General features: G+C 42.1%; 1 protein-coding gene across 14 annotated transcripts in view; it reads right to left on the bottom strand.

Moving 5' to 3' along the window:
* ERC1 (ELKS/RAB6-interacting/CAST family member 1) overlaps positions 1-24,834 on the bottom strand; it is a 289,429-nt gene that overhangs the window by 214,964 nt on the left and 49,631 nt on the right. For all 14 annotated transcript variants that reach the window (XR_010377761.1, XM_064478870.1, XM_064478865.1 and 11 more), the window contains one exon: positions 6,980-7,396. Coding sequence is in view for 13 of the 14 variants with exons in the window: in XM_064478870.1 (XP_064334940.1) it covers positions 6,980-7,396 (417 nt within the window). In the remaining variant the exon portion in view is untranslated. The remainder of the gene's footprint in view (positions 1-6,979; positions 7,397-24,834) is intronic.

Consider the following 24,834-nt stretch of genomic DNA (forward strand, 5'->3'; position numbering starts at 1 on the left):
CTCCCACCACCAATTCTACAGCAGGTCTTCACTGTTGTATCTTCAAAACGTTTCTTGAATTGATCATTTCAGCCCCTTTCCAGTCTAGTTCAAGCCTAGGTTACTCCAACGCCCTCTAGTTAAGCTTCTCCCGTTTCCTCTGTCCACTTTAAAGAAAGCAATGGGATGATCTTGATAAAGCGCCGACAAATCACGGCTGCAGTCTGCTTCACATTCTTCAGCGAGTTTCCCATTTACCTCTCACTCTCTACAAGGTCAACACAATCTGACATCACAGATGGAAGACTGGCCCTCCTGTCATAAACTATTTTAAAACTAGACAGAATGCAACTGTTTTCAGACGCCGGAACACAAGCAACATAGGACTAAGACCCTTGAGAGAGAAGACACACTAACAAGTCATGTGTGGTCCAGACTTCTTATCCACCGCGTGATGCAGGGAGGGGAAGGTCAAACAGAAAAGAGCAGTCTTGCAGAGCTCAGTGGATAAGAGTCCTAAAGACAGTGGGAATGTGCGGAGCGGAACAGCGCAGAGCAGGAAGCTGGCCAGAAAAGCAGCAACGTCTAACCTGACAGGGCCCCCCTGAGCCTCTGACCACACACTAAGTGTGTGTGCACAGGGCAAGACACCACAATGTCAGACAAAGAACAACTACCGGGCACAGGACCAGAGAGCGACGAGTTGAACAAGTGCTGAACTGGCCTGGGGTGGGAAAAATTCAAGGCCCAAAACGCCCGAGTGGAGAGCACGTCCGAGGCACTGAGCAGAGACACCAGCAAGGCCAGGTCCTGGGGGCAGAGGGACTGCAGCCCCAGAGGGAAGGCTATCTAGACCTGCCCCCACAGAGCCTAGAAGCAAGGCTCGTGAGCATCACGGTAACCCTCACAGTTAGCCCTTGCAAGACAAAACACTCCGCTAAGAAAGATGCTGCCGCCTTACCACTGCCAATGACGCAGACAGGCACCCCTGAGACACGCTAGCTAGAGTCAGCACTCCGGCCAGGGCCGGGGCGGATGGCAGGACCTCCAACCTCAAACACTGCTGCACATCCTCCTGGGACAGCAGCTGCACTAAACTAGGTCTGTTGACTGAAACGTAATAGAAACAAAAATTAGCATAAATTTAAATGTTTTTAAACAGATTAGTATTTTGTTCATCATAATAGGATCTACATTTTTAAAAAGCTGGAGCACATACAGTTCTGAAATGTATTATTTATTCAGCTTATAGACAATGCATGTGGACTGCAGATCCAAAACTTCCACAGCCAACCTCGGTCTTTTCTGCCAACAGACTGAGAACCAAAACTTGGTATATACCCTGCAGCCTGTTCGCACTCCACTCGCCCCAGCCCCAGGCGCTGTCCTGGCTGTAGTTCAGCGTCCGTCCAGCAGGTGTCTTCCCTCTTCTGCCAGTCCAAGGAAAGGCACTGCAGTGAACGACGCGAAGGGAAGGCTGACAAGTCACGTAACAACGTAACTTCAGCACGAATAGCAAAGACAGCGCTTAATTCACACTTCATGTTCTTCTTTGGCTTTTACTTCGGGGATCATTTACCTGCCATCTACAGAATTATGTTTACAAACAAAACGGAAAACTAATCGCAAAGGTTCTTGGATATAAATGCCATTTTTATGTCACTGTATTTCAAATCTAAGACGCCACGGATGGTCACATAGTACCACTGTTTAATTTGCGGGCAAGAAAGAAGAACATGTCTCCAAATAAATCATGGCCCAAGCTTGTGTCATTCAGAATTTTCATTTTACACTGACTGCAAGACTCTATTTTACTTATTTAACCATAGAGTTTTAATCATACATCATTTTGAACTGTTTTTATAACTTCCTCCGTACCAGTAACTTTTCGTTTCAATGCTGAGTCACAGCACAGTATTACTGAAGACACACCGAACCACAACGAAGGGGACCATGAGAAACGTGCTCACAACACCCACTGAAGCGGTACACGGCGAGGCGCGGTGGCCACGGGCGCATGGGCGGCGATCAGCAGCACCGCTGCCCTGCTGGCTGACGCCGTCAGATGCCATCAAGGCTAAGACTCAGTTTCGTACTGTTAAAATGGGGAAAACTATGAGCCTTGGACTTGATGAAATACCGATTTTGTAAAAGATGGTCAATAATCCAACAACAATAAAACCTACGGGCATCCCGTGCTGCCAACTCGCAATTCTTTCTGCCGTTCTTGACGCACCAGTGACACAACGGACAAGTCGCCATCCACCCAACCTAGATCAGAGCCGGCACGTTGTTACTAGACTTGCTCGTGCACTCTTGACTCTCTCCCGTTTATTTTCAACACGACCAGAGTCTGCTTTAAAAGCTAAACTAGATCTTATCACTCCCTTGATGAAACACTGGGACAGTTTTCTCTTGTAGTTTGAGTAACACTGTTGCATGATCTGCAAGGATCATGAAGGCAAGTGCTTTGCCTCCCAGAGGGCACGGACTTCTCCCTGTTCACCGCCACTTCCTCAGTGCTCTGCAGACAGGTTTGTGCCCAACACACGTGTGACGAGTGGAATGAAGGAGTCCGCCCTGGCTACCCCTTCCCGCTCTCAGCTGCTCCACCTCCCCTTACACCGCGTGCTCTGCCCCGCGCTCCCCGCTGCTTCAAGACTCCTTCCCATCAGGCCTTTGGAACTGTCAACCTTCTTCATGAAGTGATTTTACCCAAATGTTCGGCAAGACCATCCATCTTTCCTCAGCTCTCCTTTAAAGGGCCCCTCCTCAGAGACGCTTCCCTGTTACAGAAAGTCCCTCCCCCAACGTCATTAGACTCAATTAACTTACTCTGTCTCACAGTCACCAGTTTACTGTCTCTCACTAGGTTTTTAAGTTCTTGGAGGGCACGGACCACGTGTTCTGGCACGACAAATGCACACCCAGCGCCCATCCCGGGACCAAATACGCATTAGAGGCTCAGTAGGTAATTTCTTGGTAAACAACAAAAGAAAAGTGGTACCAAGTGCCTCTAGCATCTTATTATTTTAGAAACAATCTTTATGCAATAGTCTAGCCACATGTTACAAAGTTTTACCCTAAAGTATCATTTTAACTTTTAATTGTACTTTCTAACATTTACAAATTTAATTATTTAAGGTTGTTGCTATGGTAACAAAAGAGTCTTTCCTATCTCAAGATTATATTAAAAGCTTTCAACTTACATTTTCTTCTAGTGTTTTCATTTTTTAAGAAGTAGCTCTTTATTTCATCTGGAATTTAATTTGCTGTAACGAGGGAACTGTCCTCCAGATAGATGGCCGTTATTCCAGAACATGCGCCACGTACTCAAAACCGCACTGTTTCTGGGTTCCTCCCTGTTTCATTGATCTATCTGTTCCTGGGCTAGGACCACACATTTTAACATCCCTGAGTTTCAAATACAGGTATCAAGACCAGCTTAAGCATGGGTTCCTGCACTGTTCTTGCAAACTGCAACATCACCTGGGCACGTTTCAAGGAAGCCTCCCCCGGGATTACATCACAGTGACAGATCTGCGGGAGGGCAACATCTTGACGTTAACGTTCCCATCTACACTGTAGTGAAAGTCTAGCCCTGTCCCTCCCATCGCCATTCCTGTATTACTTACCCCGCTTCCTTCTAACTGCACGGCCTCACACTTCCAGAATGATGCTGAACACTGACGAGCACAGCTACCTCTGCCCTCCCCTGACTTTAATGGGTGTGTCTAGTATGTCACAGTGAGCATGACGCTGGCTATCAGTTTGAAATATGTTTATAACACACAATTATTGAGTGGTTTTTATTTAAATAATGCTATGAAAGTATCATTCAATGCTTATTTTTGGTTCATTTGGTTTAGTTTTCAAACTGTAACATTTTACCTAATGTCTTTGAGAGAGCTGTCAAATACTACAGGGTTATCTTTTCCTTCTATCTATAATTTAATAACTGTGTATGATACATTGAGCCATTCTGGCATTCCCAGAATAAACTCCTTTTGGTGAGAGTATCATCCTTTTATCATAATACTGATTTTATCTGCCAATGTCTTATTAATAATTTCTGTACTTAAACTCATAAGCAAAACTGGTTTTGAGTTTTAGTTTGTTTTCTAACCTTCATCAGGTTTTAGTATCCAGTCGTCACACAGGAAAAACAGAATTGGAAAAGCTATCCTTCTTTCTCGTAAGCTCCAGGTTTAAATTTCTTTCCCTACATTTCATCTTACTCAACTAACATTTCTTGAGTATTCGCTGTGTGTTTGTGAGACACTGACAAGATTAATACCTATATACACACATATCCCTCCGTATCACAAAGAATTAAGTGCCCAACAAAGAAACACACGTATAAGTATATTCCAGTATGACGGGTTCATCTGCAGATGTGTACAGAGCTGCATGAGGAAGACCTCACAGGAGGATGAAATTTGAGCTAAGTCTTCAATTTCGAAGGCAAGTAGGCAAAAGAGAAAAGAGAACAAGCATTCCAAACATCTGCCCTGCAGCAACCACTTCCATTGCTCTTAAACAAGCTCACCCCACAAAGCAGCGTTCGCTGCACGATGACACCGCGTCACGAGTGGCGGCTGGAGTTGTGCACTGGCCTGACTGACAAGGCCTGTGTTTCTGTCCACGTGATGTTCAGAAGTGGGACCTGCTATCTCTGGAGCTTGTTATTTCAAAATTAGTCTTTAATTCATGCTTTTTTCCCACTACTTTTTCAAATTTGCCATATTTTGATTGCTCTCTGCCAGAATAACACTACGGCTTTTCACAGTCCTTAACTATTCACTACTTATTAACTCCAAAACTCAAAAATAAAGGGGCATAGGCTGAAATATCCAGAACAGAAGCAGTTAAAACGTAACATTCCAAGTTCATCGCGATGCTGGTGCGGTTCGCATGCTGCGTGCTCTCTGAGATCATCACCACTTCTCTACCGGTGTCCACGGCCAGGCTCCAGGCTTTCTCACTAGAACACATACTCTTTAACGTAAACTGAAAGAAACTCAGCGTGGTGGCTATAATGGAGTAGCTGACAGAAAATTTTCTAAAACAGTACGGTCTAGTCGATGGAAGAGTGTAACCTACACAGCCACAGGATAACCCTAAGAACACAGTGGACACTGCGCGAGGACCAGGGGGTCCAGTCACTCTGGGACACAAGACTGATACTTGGAGTTCTGAAAATGTATACACCCTTTGAGCAAGTCCATTTCTGGGAATTTATCCTAAGGAAAAAAAGTAATGTACAGGGATGTACGGTTGGGGTACTCGGTGCAGCACAGTTTAGTAATAATGAAAATTTAATAGTGGTCTAAATGTTCAACAGTAAGAGACACAAGTAAATGCAACAGAACGTTACAACTTCAATTGAAATTGCAAAACTATATCTGTACTGACAAAGGAGGGCGGTCGAAACAAATTATTAAGAAAAGCAGGTGACTTTACATTATGCATAGCTGCAGTATCTAATACAGTAGCCATTATGTAGCAATTCTTAAATTTAATTAATTTAATTTAATTTTTTAAATTGAGGTATAGTCAGTTACAATGTGTCAATTTCTGGTATGCAGTATCCCAGTCATGCATATACATGTACTCATTCATTAAAGGTTATTACAAGATATTCAACATAGTTCCCTATGCCATGCAGAAGAAATCTGTTTTTCTTTTAATCTATTTTTTTTTAACTCATTTTTGGGGGGGGAGGTAATTATGTTTATTTATTTATTTATTTTTGGTGGTGGTACTAGGGGTTGAACCCAGGACCTTGTGCATGCTAAGCAGGCACTCTACCACTAAGCTATACCTCCCCCCTTAATCTATTTTTATATATACTGGCTAACATTTACAAATCTCAGACTCCCAAATTTATCCCTTCCCACCACCTTTTCCCCCAGTAACCATAAGATTGTTCACTTCGTCTGCAGGTCTGTTTCTATTTTATAGATGAGTTCATTAGTGTCCTTTTTTTTCTTTTTTTAGATTCCACATATAAATTTAATTTTAAATTAGCTATATTTAAATAAAATTTAAAATTCAGTTCCTCAGTCACACTAGCCACATTTCAACTGCTCCAGAGTCACACGTGGCTGGTGGCTGCCATACTGAAAGGCACAGATACAGAGCATTTCCATCCTCATGGAAAGTTGCTGTTTTGCTGCTTTTAACCTCTTTCCTCACATTTCATTTAAAAAGGGATTATTCAGACTGGCACTAAAGTAGTTCTGAGATTTTTTTTCCCCCTAACCAAATGTGAAAGTTATCTGAAGTCTCTGACCTCATGTAGAGAATTATAGCTGTCAATTTTTTTAATTCAGTGTAAGATGGATTCTTTATTTATCCTTTCTTAAAATGAAACATTACCTAGAAAAGCGAAAGATTACCAAAAGCCACAGTGGTCAGCTATTATCTGAGTTTTCTCTCTAAAAAAAAAAAAATGACAATATGCCTCTATCATTCTTTCTAGCTGTGTCTCTGTGGCAACAAGTGATTTTTATCACATATCTTTTACAGCAGGGCAACAGTTTCCACGGAAACCACAGGGCAAACATCCGTTACTGCTCCCAAGGACTTTACAAGTACAGATAGGCTGAGGCAGTCACTTCCTTTCAATTATCAATATTTTTAAATTGAGCAATAGTTAGCTACTCTGATTCTGGTTGTTGTGTGTCTCCATGAACAAATCAAGAGATGAGTTACAAACTAAGGAAATTCTGTGTCCCTCCAGCAGTAAAATGAGTCTACAGAAACCAGGAGGGGAAAAAAAAAAAACCCTCAGAAAGTTATCAAGCCAGCACACACTCCAATGACACATCACACAAGATAGCAAATCAGAACAGAAATCGGAGCAGAACTTAAATGCCCAAGAAGAAACCCCCTCCCACCAGCGCAGGAGGGCGTGCGCCTTCATCTAGGCTGAGGCACTGACCCATCAGGAAGAAAAGACAACCAGCAAGTCGTGACCGAGAAAGCGGCCCCTCACCTCTCTCAGCAGGGCGTTCTCTTTCTCCTTCTGCTCCAGAAGGCTTTCGAGGTGGTGGACGTGCATCTCCGCCTCGGCCAGCCTCCTTGTCCTCTCGTGGTCCTCCTCAGTAGCCTTGGCAGAAAGTCCCTTGCTCTGCAGCATCTCCAGAAGCTTCTTGATGGATTCGTCGCGGGCATTCAGGGTCTGCTTCTGTGTCTCGATGCGCAGCTCCATCTCCTCCAGAGTCTTCCGGAGAAGGAAGAGTTCTTTGGCCTGGCGCTCGTGCTCGGCATGCAGCCTCTGGAAGTTCTCCTCCGTCAGCTCCGCCACGCACGGGTCCCCGGTCCGGCTGCTACTCTCCTGTTGAAACAGCTGGTTCAGGTCCCTCTGGATCCGCAGCTCATCCTGGAGAGCCTGGATTGTCATCTGCATGTGCTGGAGTCAAGACAGAGAGAGGGAACCCACATCAGCTTTCCTCCTCAAGGAGCAAAACGAAGCAGCTTTGAGGGGAGGGGGGTCGGTCAGAAAGTAGCTCCCTGGGTTCTCGGAACCTGCATCTAGCAAATTAGGATTCACGTTATTCTGCTCTACATTGTCTTTAAAAATGCTTGAGATAATCTGTAAAATGTCAGGAATTTAATTTGTGTTTATTCCCAACAGGAAACAAGGTACGTCTGGCAGCTCTTCACTCGGCCTAAACCACGACCAAATGAAGATCCTGTTCTCAGTGAATGAAAGGTGTGACGCAGACCTGAAGGCAAGGAGAGAGGAAAGACGGGGGAGTCTACAAACACATCTTACAAAACGCTTCACCAAAAACAAAGAATGTCAAAATACAAAATGACCTTTCAATGCTTTACAGTTAAATCTGCACATTAAATAATAAACATTTAATGAGTGCATGCCAGACTGTGCCAAGCAGTTTGCACATGTTAATTCATTTATCCTCACGATGACACATGTACTATTATTTCAGTTTTACTGGTGATGACAGCAGGCTTACAGAGACCTAACTTGTCCCACAATCACACAGTAGGAAGAGAGTTGGCATTCAAATTAAAGCACTCTCCCAGCCCACTGAAGCTAGTACCACCCAAAGGTAATAAGGTAACTTGAAGCTTTAAAATCAGAAACAAAAAACAGACAAAACAAAAAACTGAGATTATGTGAGCTATCAATGCAGAAGAAGATAACAGAATGCTGAGTAATTAAATGAAGAAGAAAGTGTTAGTGAAGACAAACTACTAAAATGTTTGCAAGGGTATATCCAAGCCTGTATCCTTAAAGAAGGTATATGGACCATTTATTTGAATGGATAAATTCTAGCACATAATACAAAGAACCTAAGAGAAAGTTACATCAAGAATCATGTTTTTAGAAATGAAGAAGCAACAATAAAAAAATCGCTCTTTGTATGCAAGGTGTTCAAGGCCTGGCAGTGTGCCGCAGTGGAAGGAAACTAACCCACGGTCAGAGGATGTGAGTTTTAGTCCCAGCTCTCACACTAAACAGCTACGTAATTTGGGACACACTCCACCCTTCTGGGTTTCAGAGTCCTCATATTTAAAATGAGGATATAAATGCCTGCGCCATCTCTCTACAGACGTGATAATATTATCAAACTCTTTCTGGTGTGTACGTCAAAACATACATTGTTTAGGGGCGGAGGGCATAGCTCAAGTGGTAGAGCGCATGCTTAGGGTGCACAAGGTCCTGGGTTCAATCCCCAGCACCTCCTCTAAAAAAGTAAGTAAAACTAATTACCTCCATCCCCAGAAACAAAATAATAATAATACAGTAAGTAAAGTATTAAAACAAAGTATGTTGTTTAAAACTTCTGGCAGGCTGCAAAATATTGCAGTGTAGTTAATACCTCAAGGAAGTGGCGTCACAAGTGTGCAAGGGCGCTCACAGTAGTTTACAACAGTGACAAGATTAGAACAACCTAAATGGATGTTAATAGGTAATGAGTTAAGTAAGCGAAAAGTCTCCACACACCTCAGTACTGCGCACCAGTGTTTTAAATGTAGATTTATATTTACTGATAAAATAGTATGTTGTGACCATAGTTTTTAAGTGTAAAAAAGCAGTTTACATAATAGCAAGTGTAGGATGATCTCAATTCTAACTTCTGAAAGAGTAGATACATGCAGAGAAACGTCTAAAAGGACATAAACAATAACCATGACCATCTCGGGTACGGGCAGGTTTTACATCTTTCCTGACACTTTTTTGTACTGTCTAAATCTCCTACAGTACACGTGTAATCAATAAAAAGAGGCATTTTTGCCTTTAAAAAAAAGAGAAAAAGACTTCAGAGATGCCCGCTTGGGTGCAGAACACTGTATTCAATTTGCTATCACTTTTGTTAAAAGGGAGAAAACAATAAATATTTACTTTTTTACTATAAATGAAAAAAACTCATAAAAATAAAAATACTTCTGGAATGTTACAGAAGAAATAATGGTTATTTTGTAACAAAAAAATAAAAAACTGGAATGTTTAATGTCTGACATATAACTGACATTGAAATTTTTTAGCAGTAGCTTTACTGAGATGTAATTCCCATATACTGTGACGTACACCTGCTGAAAGTGTACAGTTTGGTGGTCTTCAGCATATTAAAAGTTGTACACTGATCACTACTATCTAACTCTAGAACACCTGAATTACCCATACGCGTTCAGTCACTTTCCATCTTTCTCTCCTCCTAATCCTCCTCTTGAATTTGGACTAAGTGGATGTATTCTCCACTCAAAAATTAAATTTAAAAAAAATTTAATATTTTTCAGCCTTAAAAAGGAATGAAACTCTGGCACGTGCTACAACATGAATCCTCAGGATACTGAAATAAGCCAGTCGCAAATGACGAAAATTATATAGTTCTACTCATATGAGGTATCCAGAGTAGTGAAATTCATAGAGACAGAAAGGAGAACAGTGGTTGCCAGGGGCTGGGAAGGCGAGGGGAGGCGGGAGATAGGGAGTTACTGCTTAATGGGAGCAGAGATTCAGTTCTGCAGGATGAAAAGGGCGCTGGACCTGGGTGTGGTGGTGATGGCTGCACAACAGTATGAATGCACCTTATGAACTGTACACCTGGAAACTGGGTAAGATGGCAAATTTAAGATGGTAAAATGTAAGGTACATTTTATAACAATTTTAAAAAATGGGGAAAAATATGCCTGCCTTCAATGTATGGAGTTTAATTTACTTAATAGCTATTGTTAAATACGTAGTTTCATTTTCATTTTTCACTATTATCACAAGCATCTTCATATGTGTACCTCTGCGCATATATCCGACTTTTTCCTGGAGATAAATTCTGAACGCTGGAATTGCTGGAATAGAAGGTACGCAGTTTATATTTTTGATCCACATTACAAATTATCTCTAAAAGGGTCTGTACTGATTTAAACTTCTACCAAACAGTGTCTGGGCACGGCCACTTTCCCAGACCTTTGACAACTGGGTATTTTCTTTCTTCTCTTTTTTCTTTTTCTGGCATTTCTTTGATTACAAGTAAAAGCATCTCTCCACGTATCTGCTGGCACCCCTGTGTTCCTCCCTTTGTGACTCATCTGTTCTCGCTCTTTGCCTGTTTTGTTTTGGGGACATTTAACCTTTCTTCTAGTCCAGTGTAAGATCTCCTTACAGTTGCAAAATAACCTTTTCCCTGCTGTGTATGTTACAAATATATTTCCAAATCTGTCATTTTTGGGGGGGGGTAGGTAATTAGGTCTAATTTTATTTATTTAGAGGAGGTACCGGGGATTGAACCCAAGACCTCAAGCATGCTAAGCATGTGCTCTACCCCTTGAGCTATATACCCTTCCCCCTCCAAATCTGCCATTTTTCTTTTAACATCGTTTAACATAGTTTATGTCAATTTTAAATAGAGAAATTTTTAAATACAAAGAATCTTTTTTTTATTGTTTCTGGTTTTGGTATTATGCTGAGCAAGCAGTGAACTTTCAATTATAGTAGTCTTCAAACTCTTGAAAAACACTGGCTTTTCTTATAAAAATTAAATTGATAATAAATTCATCATGTATTTGAATATTCACGAATACGAGTTTTTAAATACATTTAACTGCCAGCATCACACTGTAAAGAATCTTAACAGCTGCTGGGGTTCAAAATCCTTCATAAAACACGTGTGAAAATGCTAGTTCTCTGAAGTCTATCATCAACCCCTAGCTCCATTCTTTACCTTTGCAAGTCCAAGAATCCAGATAAATCCTGAGCAAAGTTACCCCAAGGGAACTATCAGAAGTTAAATTCAACAATGAAACTGATTTCTAGGCACAACTGTTCTTCGTCTTCTGGACATTCATCACCAGATTCATTCAAGCCAGGAGAAGCAGGTGTTGACTAGGGCTAAGAGTCACACACACACTTCAGCACTTGGGGCTAAGCCAGGACAGCAGTGACGACTGTGGTCAAGAAGGAGAACACGGCTACTGCCGCACCTGCTCCTTTAGCTCGGCTCGCGCCCCGCAGCCAAGGAGGCTGCACAGCAGTCTTCCCCACTAAGAGTGGAGATCAACACCCCTACTCCAGGCTACATTCCAGCCAGCTGCACTGTGTCACAACTCCTGCCAGCTCCCCTGGAGAAGAAAGGCGCACCAAGCTAGGAGCTAGGCTGCTCTTTCTCGAGCATGTTCACACAGGAGGTAAAGTGAGCGTACTTGCACAGATCACAGACATTTACCAGGATCAGCCAGAAAAGACACGCTGAATTTAGCAGGAAGATCTCAGACGTCAGATGTCAGGGAAGCTCCTATTTGGGAATTCCACTCAGGACACTCTCCAAAATGATCTCCCACTTCTCACGCCCCCAGTTCTCCACAGACGCTCACTAGGCCACTTCCCTTCACTCTAGCACTCAGCTTGAACTGGGAGACTGGGAAAGCCACTGCTTAAAATCCACCCCCAGGACTGCACTGCAGTTACGCCAAACTGTATGTCAATGAAATGGTAGGGTATTGTGAGCAACACTAATGAGAATTCTTAAATCTCTGGTAGGGATTATGACCTTTTCTAGAAAGATACATCTGCAAAAACAACAAAAGATCACAACAACGCTTCAGATATTTCAAATAAATATCAAAAGCTCTTTTGAGGCAAAACCTCCAACAAATAAACTATCATTAGTTTTTTCACGCAAGGGAATGCTTTGACCCAGTTTACCCTGATTTCCAAGATGACAGAACCATGTAGTCCAGAGATAGTTTAGTCAGAGAAAGAGAATACTATGCAGACATGAAAATGGTCATCATCACAAACATTACATCACAGAGAACTCAGTGCACTATTTGTCAAGTTGACCATTAGAAAAACATATCAGTAGAGCACACTATTATACTAAATTGAGAACAATTTTTTTCTGAAACATGTAACTACATACATTGGTCAACTTAGTGCAAGATGCAAACAAGTTTATAATAATTCTTACTAAAGACACTCAAGTCAGTCCTCAAGGTCTTCGCTGTTCTGATCTGTGCTATCAGATTTCTTAACAGCAGCACTTACCAGACTTGACTTGCAATTTCTTTCTTTGTATCTATTTTCAATAAAAACTTCAATAAACTTAGTGACTGTCATCTTTTCACTCCGGGGGACAGCTCATGTTTGGTATAGTAAGTACTCAATGTATACCAGAAATTGACAGTGTAACTGACTATACTTCCATTAAAAAAAACTAATGGTGGTGGCAGGGGCGGTGGGGAGGATAGCTCAGTGGTAGAGCACATGCCTAGCCTGCAAACGGTCCTGGGTTCAATCCCCAGTAACTTCATTAAATAAATAAACCTAATTACCTCCCCCCTAAAACTTTTTTTCCAAAAAAAAAGTACTCAGTAAATTTTTGATGAGATTGACAAAAACAAATTTTGACAAGTAACTCTGAAAGCTAATGGCTACTGGATAGTAGATGCAAATGAAGTCCCTAGAAAGTTGCACCCTTCCCTATAATACAGAGAACTGCTCTTACTCTGTAACAATTAGTCAGTCACCAGCTAACACAAACAATTCCACCTTAATACAAACTGGCCAAAATACAAAACACAATCCTAATAAAAATGTTAATTTTATACATTCTGGGTTTATTCATGTTTGATCTGAAGCAAAGAGAAACATTTTCAAATACTTAAGTCAAAAAGAATCTTTCATACTTTTAGTACTACAGAACGTATACAAGAAGTACAGGATAGAGTTTCAGTCCAAAAAGAAAGGTTGCAAAGTGGCAAAACACAGTAATTATCTACATATACTCACTCACCAGCACCATATCCTACTACAAATTTTATTTTATCTTATTTTTTCTTTTAAAAAGATTTTATTAAAGGTCTTTATAGAGCAACATCCAACTCCAGATCCAGCTGCTAAGAAGTCCCTCTTACACTGTGGGCAGCGGCTGGGGCACAGCAGGTGGCTCTGGCGTCCCACCCTTCTGGGTGGAGATGGGGGCGGTGGACAGTATTTCATCTCTGGGTTTCACAGTGCTCACATGGACAGGCAGGGGCTTTTTTATGGCCAGTCTTACCAGCTGGGTCGCAAGGCGGCGAGATCTTTACCTTGATGCCCAACACACCTAGAAGATGTCAGTTAAGACCTAGCCATGTATGGTTCCACCGGCCCCCACTACACAACAGGATGGGGCAGAAGGAAGAAAACGGCCGGTTACTCAAGCACTCCTGGGTCTGATCCCTTCTCGTGTAAGTTTTAAATTAAGAACAATATTCAAGAAAGAGAAATGGGACACATATAAAGTATTTACCACATATGTAATATATTCAAACAAAGTTTAGAACCTATAAGATCACTATGATTTGGATTCATGAATCTTTAATATGAAAAGAAAGTATTCCGATTTCTATCATTTTATTTTTCTCTCACTTTCCCTGAGGCTACATTTTTGTTGTTGTTGTTTTTTAATTGAAGTTAGTTTATAATGGTGGTGTTAGTTTCTGGCGTACAGCATAGTGATTTAGTTATTTACATACATACATTCAGCTTTATATACACACACACACACACACACACATTATATATATACACATATATATTCCTTTTCATCTTCTTTTTCACTATAGGTTATTACAAGATACTGATATAGTTCCCTGTGCTACAGTTGGACAGTGCTGTTTATCTATTTTATATATGGTAGTTAGTATCTTCAAATCCCAAACTCTCAGTTTATCCCTCCTGCCCTTTCCCCGCCAGTAACCATAAGTTTGTTTTCTATGTCTGTGAGTCTGTTTCTGTTTTGTAAATAAATTATTTGTGTCATTTTTTTTAGACTCCACATATAAGTGATCTCATATGGTATTTGTCCTGCTCTGTCTGACTTACTTCACTTAGTAAGATCATCTCTAGGACCATCCATGTTGCTGCATTACTTCATTCTTTTTTATGGTTGAGTAGTAGTCCACCACACACACACAACCCCCACATCTTCTTCATTCAGTCATCTGTTGATGGACACTTAGGCTGCTTCCACGTCTTGGCTACTGTAAATAGTGCTGCTATGAACATTAGGGTGCATGTATCTTTTAGAATTAGAATTTCCTCCAGATATATGCCCAGGAGTGAGATTGCTGGATCATAGGGTAAGTCTGTTTTTAGTTTTTTAAAGAATCTCCATATTGTTTTCCATAATGGCTACATAATGGCTTAACGGCTACACCAAACTACATTCCAGCCAACAGTGTAGGAGGGCTCCCTTTTCTCCACAGCCTCTCCAGCATTTATCCTTTGTGGACTTTTTAATGACGGCCATTCTAACCTATGTGAGGTGATACCTCACTGTAGTTTTGATCTGCATTTCTCTGATAATTAGCGATATTGAGCATCTTTTCATGTGCCTATTGGCCATCTGTATGTGTTCACTGAGGAGATGTCTGTTTATGTCTTCTGCTCATTTCTTGATTGGGATGTTTGGTTTTTTGTTATTGGTACTTTGTTATATTCTAGAAATTAAGCCCTTGTCAGTTGCATCATTTGCAAATATCTTCTCCCATTCCATGGGTTGTCTTTTTGTTTTGTTTATCGTTTCCTTTGCTGTATAAAGCTTATAAATTTAAATAGGCCCCATTTGTTTATTTTTCCTTTTGTTTCTGTTGCCTGGGTAGACTGTCCTAGGACAACACTGCTATGATTCATATCAGAGAATGCTTTGCCTATGTTCTCTTCTAGGAGATTTATGTGTCTTGTCTTATGTTTAACTCTTTAAGCCATTTTGAGTTTATTTTTGTGTATGGAGTAAGGGAGTGTTAACTAACTTCATTGACTTACATGCATCTATCATTTTAGAAGAAACTCAAAGATTTTTAACGAGTCTGAACCTCAGAGGCTGAGACAAAGGAATAGCCTCTAATGTAATTCATTCCTTCTGATCATTAGTCTAGTATTCTTTCAGTTGATGACAAGGATTTATTTTCTCTGCAGCAAATCACACTATAAACTCTCATATATTAAAGCAAAACCAAGTTCTCAGACTGATCTAAACCCAGCAAGAGACACACTACAAGCAAGAAACAAGCCCACCAGGGATCAAAGGGCAGTTAAGCTGTTCACCATTCTCACCCTCTACTTCGAGCTTATTCTCCTCTAAAAGAGATGTCAGAGTCAAGAAAATGAACAAGCAGTCACACTAGATTTCTAGCAGCCACTCTCTGCTACTGAGTTCAGGAAAAATAAGAACATCGGCCTATATGCTAACACAGCCCAGAACGGAAGTTAAAGAATAAACGAAAATACTATCAAAATGGGGGCGTCCTAAGGTAACAACACATCCCATTCCTGTGGGCTCATCAAGATAATCAGCAACTTAAGTGACAGTAAACTGCTTTCAGCGCAAGTTCTAGGAACTCCAAGTGGCTTTCAATTACCAATAAATACAATCGTCACCATTATCTTCAAACAGACATTTTACTCCCACATCCGTATTTGCAGAAATTCTACTTACCACATTGTATTTGCTATGCGAATACTTAGGTCTATGACCACAAAATCTTTCCCATCACTTCAGCGAACTGCATATTTCCAGGGGAAAGATTTTTGAGTATCTATCTATGTTAGAAAGCGCTACTGGTAAGGTTTAAATTGACCAACTGGACTTCATCGAAATTAAATTCTTCTGCTTATCCAAAGCGACCACCACAAATATAAACTGGTAAGCCACACACTGGGAGAAACTGGTAACTACCCAAGGACTTGTGTCCTGAATATGTAAATAACTCCTGTGACTCACAAATAAAAACAAACAACCCAGCGTTTTACAAATAGGTGAAAGACTGGGAGATATACAACTAGCCAATAAGCGAGTGAAAAAGTGACCAGACTCATTAGTGATTGGGGAGATGCAAATTAAAGCCAGAGTGAGCTCCCACTACACACCCACTGAATCTGCCAAAATGTAAACAACGGATAAAGCCAATTACCAGTAAGACGGAAAGCAACCAGGACATGAAAGTACACCGGCACTCTGGAAGCCGGGCTGGTGTTCTCTCACAGAGGTAAACACGCACCTACCCTAGGACCCAGCCATTCCGCTCCTAGACACGTCCCCTGGAGAAAGGAAAACACATCCACACACAAACTGCATAAAACGTTTACAACAGCTTTATTCATAAAAACCAAAGCTGGAAACACGTCAACAGGAGAACGGATAAACTGATCATCCAATGAGAGCAATGAAAACTGCCAGTGTTAGTAAGGGTGACTACAGACGCACGCAACACCACGCATAAATGTAAAAACAAAACAAAACAAAACAAAAAACGCTGAGCAAAAGAAACCCAACACAACAGAGAACAGACTACACGGCTCCACTTACAGGAATGTCTACAACAGGCCAACTAGCCCGGGGGGGAGTTACTAGAACACTACCTGTTGGGGGCAGGAAGGGCATGGCCCGGGAAGGGGCTCAGGGAACAGCATGCGCTTACGGGGATGCTCTGAATCCTGGCAAGATGGTGGAGTATGCGAGTACTGGCGTTTGTCCAGACTCATGGAACCATGACCCTTAAGAGCCATGTATTTTGCTGTATGTAAACTACACACCAACAGAAAAATATATACATATCAAAAGAGGAAAAAGTAAAAGATACAGATTTGAAAAGGGAAAAGTAAATAATCACAATTTCTTAACAAGTAGGAATGACTTCACCTAAAGAAAGGAAGATAATTTAGCTGATTTTAAGAACACGTCCAGTTCTAACATGTAATATGCTCTATGTCCTAATTCAATTGCAGCCTTGCATGCATGCTTAACACTTACACGAGAGGTTCACAAAGGCGTATTTAATGACGTCAGTGAACCTGAAATATTTCCTATTTCAAATACAGACTTAATTAAGCAAAAGAAAATTTGAATTCTAACCTATAGACCAGTGCCACAAAAACCTGAAACCTACAGGAGCCTGAGAACAGCACGTCCTGCCAGGGGGAAAAGCTACCCCCTAGTCTATTTCAAGACCAGAAAATGACAGATTCTGAGAGGACTGTGACCACCCTGGCTGGGAGTTTCTTCCATCAAGAACCAGTCCTTAATTAACATGAAAGGTCCGTTTCAGACAGTTCTGCCCATAAAGGAGGCAGTGCTGTTGAAAAATAAACTTAATCAAACACTGAAGAACAGAGAAGAAAATACTAAAATATAATCCTCACTGATGGAAGAAATAATTTTAGTAGCTACCACGCGACAGGCATTCTGCTCCCCGCCAGAGACACGGTGGCCGCGGATGTAATAAACAGGTCTCTGTCCGCAGAGAGGGAGAGAAGACAGGTAATGGCAGGTGAGACAGTCATTAATCCCAACAACACAAAACACACAGAATTATAGCTGCAAACAGGGATAAAAACTGTAACTTCAAGGTAGTAAGAGGTAAGAGAATACATAACAAAAAGACCTGACCCACCTTGGGAAGTTCAGGGAAAGTTTATGCAAGAAAGTGATTTGGAGGCTGAACGAGATCTGAAAAATGAGTTAATTATTTAACGATACAACACGTATTCTGCAAAGAGAAGACTCCTTAGGTGAAGACCCTGAAGGAGGGGGCATGGCACACTTGAGGAATTAAGGAGAGTGCGGCAAGTTTTAATGGGCTTTTAGGGCAACGGGAAGCCCTGAAGAAGTTTTGAGCAGAGTATGGTCACCATCATCATCACTAATATTTATCAAGTGCTGGCCACACGCCAGGCACATATATCTCATGTAATTCTTACAACAATCGCACGAGGTAAGAACTATTGTAGCCATTTTACAGATGAAGAAACTAAGGTTTGGAAGACTTAGCAGCCTGCCAAGGTCACATGACCAGTGAGTGCTGGAGCCAGGATTCAAACATCACATGTGCATTTTCAAAATCTCAGCCTGGCTACAGTGTGGCTGCACCTCAGGGGGAAGACAACGCCTGGAGGAAACCAAGAGGCTGCTGCAATGACCTCAGCCGGCACTGACCACGGCCGAACCAGGACCGCGGCTGTGGGGTGGGAAAATGAGTGGAGCAGAGCAATACTTCAGAGCAAAAAAATCACCAAGATTTGACTGGTAGGGTGGGAAAAGAGGACGTGAGGCAACGTAGCAGGATTCTGAAGCTTCTGACTTAACCACCGTGGCCAAGTTGGTGGTACCATAAACAAAAATGGGGGGGGGGGATTAGGAAGAACCAGAACTGAGGAGAGATCTTGGGCTGAATTTAAGGTGCCTCTGAGATGCTGAGAAAAGTTTTCAAGGAGCAACTAGGCATGTGGGTCTGGAGCTTGGAAGAATCACATGAGCTAAAGATATAAATGTGGAAGCTCTGATACACAGATGTTCACTGAAGCCAAAGTAGTGAACAAGTCTCCCCAGGAAAAGAAAACAGAGCAGGAGTGTAACAGAGCAGGATACCGCAGGGCCTTCCTGGACACTACGGAGACTGCGCCCCGACGTCCTCTGCTGTAGCCCCTCTCTGAAATACCCAGATAATGGTCACTCATGTATATTTCCTGAGTTTTTCAGATGCTAAAAACTACCACCAAATGTAAGAAATTAACTACTTGTTGATCATGAGCACATGGCCCCCATACCTTCTGGCGCCTAAGGGTTAACCACCATCAACCAATTAGAAATTGTGCACAGCTGATCACATACCCTGGGACGCCCTCCCCCTCGCCCCCGCCCCTCAGACGGCCTTTAAAAAGGCTCAGCCAAAACCCTTTTTTTTTTAGCGGGGGAGTTGGAGGTTTTTTGGAGCAGGAGCTACGCCGTTCTCCTTGCCTGGCCCTGCAAAAACCCTTCCTGTGCTCCAAACACCAACATTTCAGTATTTCCTGGCCTTGCTGCGTGTCGTGCACACAAACTGGGGTTCAGTTAAAAGTCTGGCAAAGCCAGCCTAGGAGTCTGTGCCCATGGCAAGTCGACCTCAGTCAGAGGTAGCCCCTTCCCTGGGTCCCCAGAAGCTGCGGGAGCTCACTTCACTCCAGGAACCACGAGGGTCTGTCCTGACAGGTGCCAGCCACCTCACAGCACGAGGCTGTTTGGAGCAGAAGAATGTCCGCAGCTAGAGCCCACGCTTGGTGTCACTTGAGGGTGAGTCGCTCCACTTGAGCAGGCTGGGGGTTCTCTGCACGCCACCCGAGACCATTCCCTTGAGGAAGTAAGCCACTCTGGGTCCGTTCTCTTTCAAGAGCTGGGCCAGTCTCTTTGGAGGCCTCCGTCTGGGAGTGGAAGTGAAATTTTGGGCTACACCTCGTATGGTCTTTTCTCTGTGGGGCCATGTTTGTTGTCTGTACTGTGTGTGTTGGCCTGTTGAGGCATCTTTGGGGAGCACTGGGACTCACAGGTGAGGACACCAGGGCATCCTCCCGGACTGCACTGGCTTCACCTCAAAATGAGGCACAGGACTTGGGGATTTGCCCTTTTAGAAAGGGAAAATGGTCATTCACTCAGCTTCATCTCTGATGGGATGTTGGTTGGGAATCCCCTTTTTGGGGCTAGGGAACTGTGCCCCTGAGAGGCCGTTTTGAATTGTTGTTTGCTTGATATTTGATAACATCTGCCATAAATAATTAAGAATAGATGATCAGAGCTCTATTCCACCTTACAGTCACCCCTAGGGTTTATTTTGCAAAACTGGGAGATTTTCAGCTATGCTCCCATAAATGAAAGCAAATGGTATTTTTTTACTGTAACACTGTGTGGGCTCAGTACTCCCTGAGATCTGGAGAACAATGGTCCCTAATGGCTCTATTACATCAAAATGGGTTTTTTTAAATTTGCCTTTTATCCTGGGGGGCAGTGGGGAGGGTTCCTGTGTGTGAGTGTCTCAGTATCTGAGTCCAAATCCTGTTCTCTCTGCCGGGTTGGGCTGAAAGTGAGGCATGTCGATGTTAGTTTTATATATATATATATAGTCTAACAAGCATTTGGGAACTGGAAAAAAAAATCCCTGAAAATAGCCAAGATGGTTGAGTTTTGTAAAAGCGGAGGAGGAATCTGCACTTCTCTTCCTGTACCTTTGAGATGTAAATGATCTACCTGGGCTCTCAAGGGGGAAAAAAAAAAAGGTTTTTTAAAACTCAGGTGGAAAAAAACTGAGATCTCTGGTTCGGTCTTTCTGTAAAATAACTTGTAAATGAACTATAATTGCCTTGAAAATGCTTACAAATTAAACACTTCTAAGTACAAAGGAAGCTAGATAGAACAAATTTGAGGTTCATGTGATCTAGGAAATAATACTGAACTGGCCTGATATTACTGCTAGCTCACGTTTGCTGGTATAATCAATGTGGAAGGCCAGCAGGTTCTTCTTTCTGTTGCAGTCTGTCAGAAAACAAGGAAAAACTTGGTATGATACTCTTGCAAGTGAACTAAGCTTCTGGGTGAACGCTTCAGAAATAGTTGTTTTAGGAGTGATCTCTCTGGGTATTTGGTGACTTGAAATTCTGGGGTTGTGCTGGACTGGGCTAAATGATGGAAGGCTACTGAACAGCTGGCTAGCTAGGTCATTCCCAAACAAAACAAGATACTGAAACATTCACGGGGAGTTGATATTCTGGGGAATTGGGGGTTCTAGTTTGGATGTGTAATTGAAGCTACTGAAAATAATGGGGGAAACATTTCAGAATACAGTAGGAAAGTTAGATATACACTTTGAGGGTTTGTTTTTTTTTAAAGGTATGAGGAATGGAACTGTAGTTTGTTAAGGGAAAAGTGACTTGGTCCTACAGCTGGTTGTTTCTAGATGAGAAAAAATAAGGGACAAACATGGAAACAAAGTTGTAGAAAGTTAGTAGAAGGGGAGCCCTAAAAAAGGAGTTCTGTGCGTGGTCAGGCTGAGATTAGACTAGACTTAATTCGGTAAATGAACTGTTACCAAAGGGAGGCTGGTGCAGGACTAGGATTGGCTTCTCTCTGTTAAGAGAACAAGTTTACTAAGAATGCTTCTGATAACAGACTGTGTGACACTTTTGGTATTTCTGACAAACTTCCTGTCAAATTCTAATTAAAGTTCTTTTGACTTCAGCTGACTTTGGGACGCTTCAGAGATGTCCCCTCAGAGGGCCCCGAGACGTCCCAGAGAAGAATATTCAACTAGGATCGGCTGGTGTGTTAATTACATGCAAAGCACTGCCAGATGGATGACAAGCCCCCTCAGACTATATGGCATAGATAAACGTTACTGATATAGTCTAGAAATTATATGAAGTTTCTGACGCCTAGCGATGTTCTGGCACAGTGCTGCCAGTCATTGTAGCTGTTGCCTTGGACTGCTGTAAGTTACAGCAACTTGATGAAGCTTCTTGTCAAAACACTGTAATCAGATCTTTACCTTGCCTTCTGGGGCCTTCTGCCATTCACAGACAGCTAGGCTGATGCTCTGCAGAACTGCTTCACCTTCAAGAAGACTCACAAAGACTTTCTGACAAGCACAGGTTTCCTTCAGATCATACTGCGGAGCTGGGTAAGATATTTTAAAAGTCTAATGAAAACTCTGATTTCAAGGAACCATTCATCGGTAAGGGGGATTGGTTACATGGAATTAAGTCAACTGATGGTTGCGGTTTCTTGGCTTTGTCTATTACTGGCTTGTGATCTGCTTTCTAATTGAACTGCTTACCAAATGTTTGTCTCCCTATCAACATTGCCCCCAACGTTTAGGAGAAAAAGAGAATTGTTAAATGGAGTTGTCAGAGTGTAACGACTCACGATGTATCACAATGCTTACTTTAAGTCTACTGCTAAAAGCACACGTGGGACGCTTATGTAACAATTGGGTACAAGTGATAGAATGTACAGCCTGTAAGGTGTTTCCCCATTAACATAACTTTGAGCCTGTTTGCCATATCTGATTAGTCTTCCCCCAAGGAAAAAAAAAAAGGACACCTGGCACCAAGGGACATGACCTAAACCTGGGGCAGGAGCCACCACCCCAGCATTGAGGGACAGGTATTTTGATCATCAATGCTTTCGACTGAAAGATCTGTAATCAAAAGGGGAAATGATGGAAAAATCTACATATGTTGAGGTATGGGGAAGTCATTCTTGCTTTTGCCTGGTTTGATTTAAACTTTACTGACCAAAGCAGCCTGTTTTATGGCCTTCTGGACACACACTGGACATCTGCTCTGGCCTTGAGGAGGGGGATGCATTTGAAAGTCGAAATGGAGTAGCTGTGGCGCAGACATCCAAGGTAAAACTGGGTGGCCACTGGGACATGATTTCAGACACTTTCTTGTATTGTTGCGAACTCGAATTTTCTGAGCTGCGTCAGACTCAGGACGCCACCAGCCATTCTCAAAGCAGTGTCAGACCTCATGACCTGAAGGTCTCCTCCCGTAACTATTAAATTAGATGAAGTTGCTTTAGATCAGAATGTGAGCAGTAAAAAAGGAGACATGTGCAGTGGCCAACAGCTCTTGTTACATATATGTCAATACCACACCAAGAGTTAAAACCTCCTCAGATAAAAGCAGGCAACTGGCTACAAGTCTCCACCAAGGTGCCCGGTCCAGACCTGTTTTCAGGCTCATTCTCCTGAACGCCTCAGGGAATGAGATCTTAATCATATCAGACTCGGATCCAGGACTTGGAACTCAGGAATATTTCCAACTCAGCGTCCATTCTCCAAGTCCAGGTAAGACTATGCCCCGTTTCAGCAGGAAGCAGCCAGACTGGTGGTCACTCTGAAAGATTTAGGGAGGGAGGAAACAGTATTGGAGACTGAAACTGAGTTCCTCTGCCGACTCTATGATGAACCTCTCTGTCCAAGACGTTCTTCCCTTCTTGTGCAATATTTGTTCTCAAGACTGAGGAGCACCAAGAAAAGCGGGAACTGTAAATGAGCAGGACTCTCCGGATGAACTTAACCTGCGGGGTCACTGTAACTAGCACTAAGAGAGCACCTATCACACTGTGAATTGTCAATAAATGGCAGCTGCTGCTGTTTGTCAAAGGTCTGGTCAGTGGCTTATGGAACCAGGCCCTGAGACGCCCTCGGGGTTCTAAAGAACATCTTCAGGGAATGCCTGGCCGGGCACTACTGGGGCACCTGGGCTCCCCATTCCTGTCTAATCAGAAGAGCTCTGTCTTTTTTTCATTTTGCTTCTTAAAATAAGGTTTATTTCTATAGATGAATAATATTTATTTGAAATGAGGTCTGCAGCTTAAAACTTTTTTTTCCCAAAAAGCACTGACTGGGTTATCTCAACAGTCCCTTCAGTTCATGTGAATTACAGCTTATAATTTTTCACCAAAGTAAAATATGTGAGAAGAACAAAACAGCCCATTTGATAGCATAATCTCCAACATGAGCCTTATAGTTTATTAAAATTATTTAATAAGAACGGTGATTATAAATCAATTAGTTCTGTTTATCTACTGAAAATTGTACTTTACTGCTACAGAAGTACCACAGCCTTATCACTAGTGATTTTTTAAGACTGCAGCTGTGTGAACAGTGAAGGAGTTAAGTGGCTTTAAAATCACATGACACATTTTCCATGAAAAATGAAGCTGGTGTGCTGCTTTTTGACATGCCCTGTGAAAACGCTAAGTAAAGCATCAAAATCTCACCAGCCTTTTTTCTCACTGAAATTAGTGCCTCTAAAAATTTTCTTTTAATATCCTTTCCTTATGCTGACTGTTTATAATTAATAAAATTAATCATCATTTATAATAAAATTAATCACTTTTCATGTCATCACTGTGTCTGGCCCTCTTGTGGTAATTACACCACATACTCTTCAGTGTAGTCTGCTGAACAACTGCCCCTCTGGTACAGCAGAAAATTCTCAGGGACGCCTAGCGTGAAACTTGATGGCACAGGCATCCTAACACTCTATCTTAAAATGGGGCAAAGGTTTTACAGAGCTTTGTGGACTTTTTGTCCAAGACATTGGCTGTTTTTTTTCACCTAGGACATAATCAAAAATGTACTGTATAATATCCTTTACAACTCTGGAATTTACACTCTTAAGTCAGTTCTCTCAAATGACAGAACTTGCTAGTAGGAAGAATTTTCAATGGCAGATATGAAGACAGGCTGTATAAGGCTTTAACTATATCTTTTTACGTGTTTTAAAACTGCATACTTTTGAAATGCTCTTGGTTTTGTTATGACACAGTGTATAAGGAAGTTCTGAGCAATTAAACAGGAGCTGATGGTGGACCAACAGCTGGCTGCATTTAACAGCTCACCTAATAATGAGGAACAGGAGAAGTGGGTGTGGAAGATTCAGAAGGAAACGACTTCTGAAAGGCTGACGTATTTACTTGTGCTCTTACTGGCACAGGTTGCCCGACTTCAGACAGGATGGTATGGGAAGGACTCTTTGAAGAAGTACCAGTTAAGGTGATTCCTGAGGCAGTCAGCGTATAAAAG

This window comes from Camelus dromedarius, chromosome 25 (assembly GCF_036321535.1).
Source record: "Camelus dromedarius isolate mCamDro1 chromosome 25, mCamDro1.pat, whole genome shotgun sequence".
Classification (NCBI taxonomy): domain Eukaryota; kingdom Metazoa; phylum Chordata; class Mammalia; order Artiodactyla; family Camelidae; genus Camelus; species Camelus dromedarius.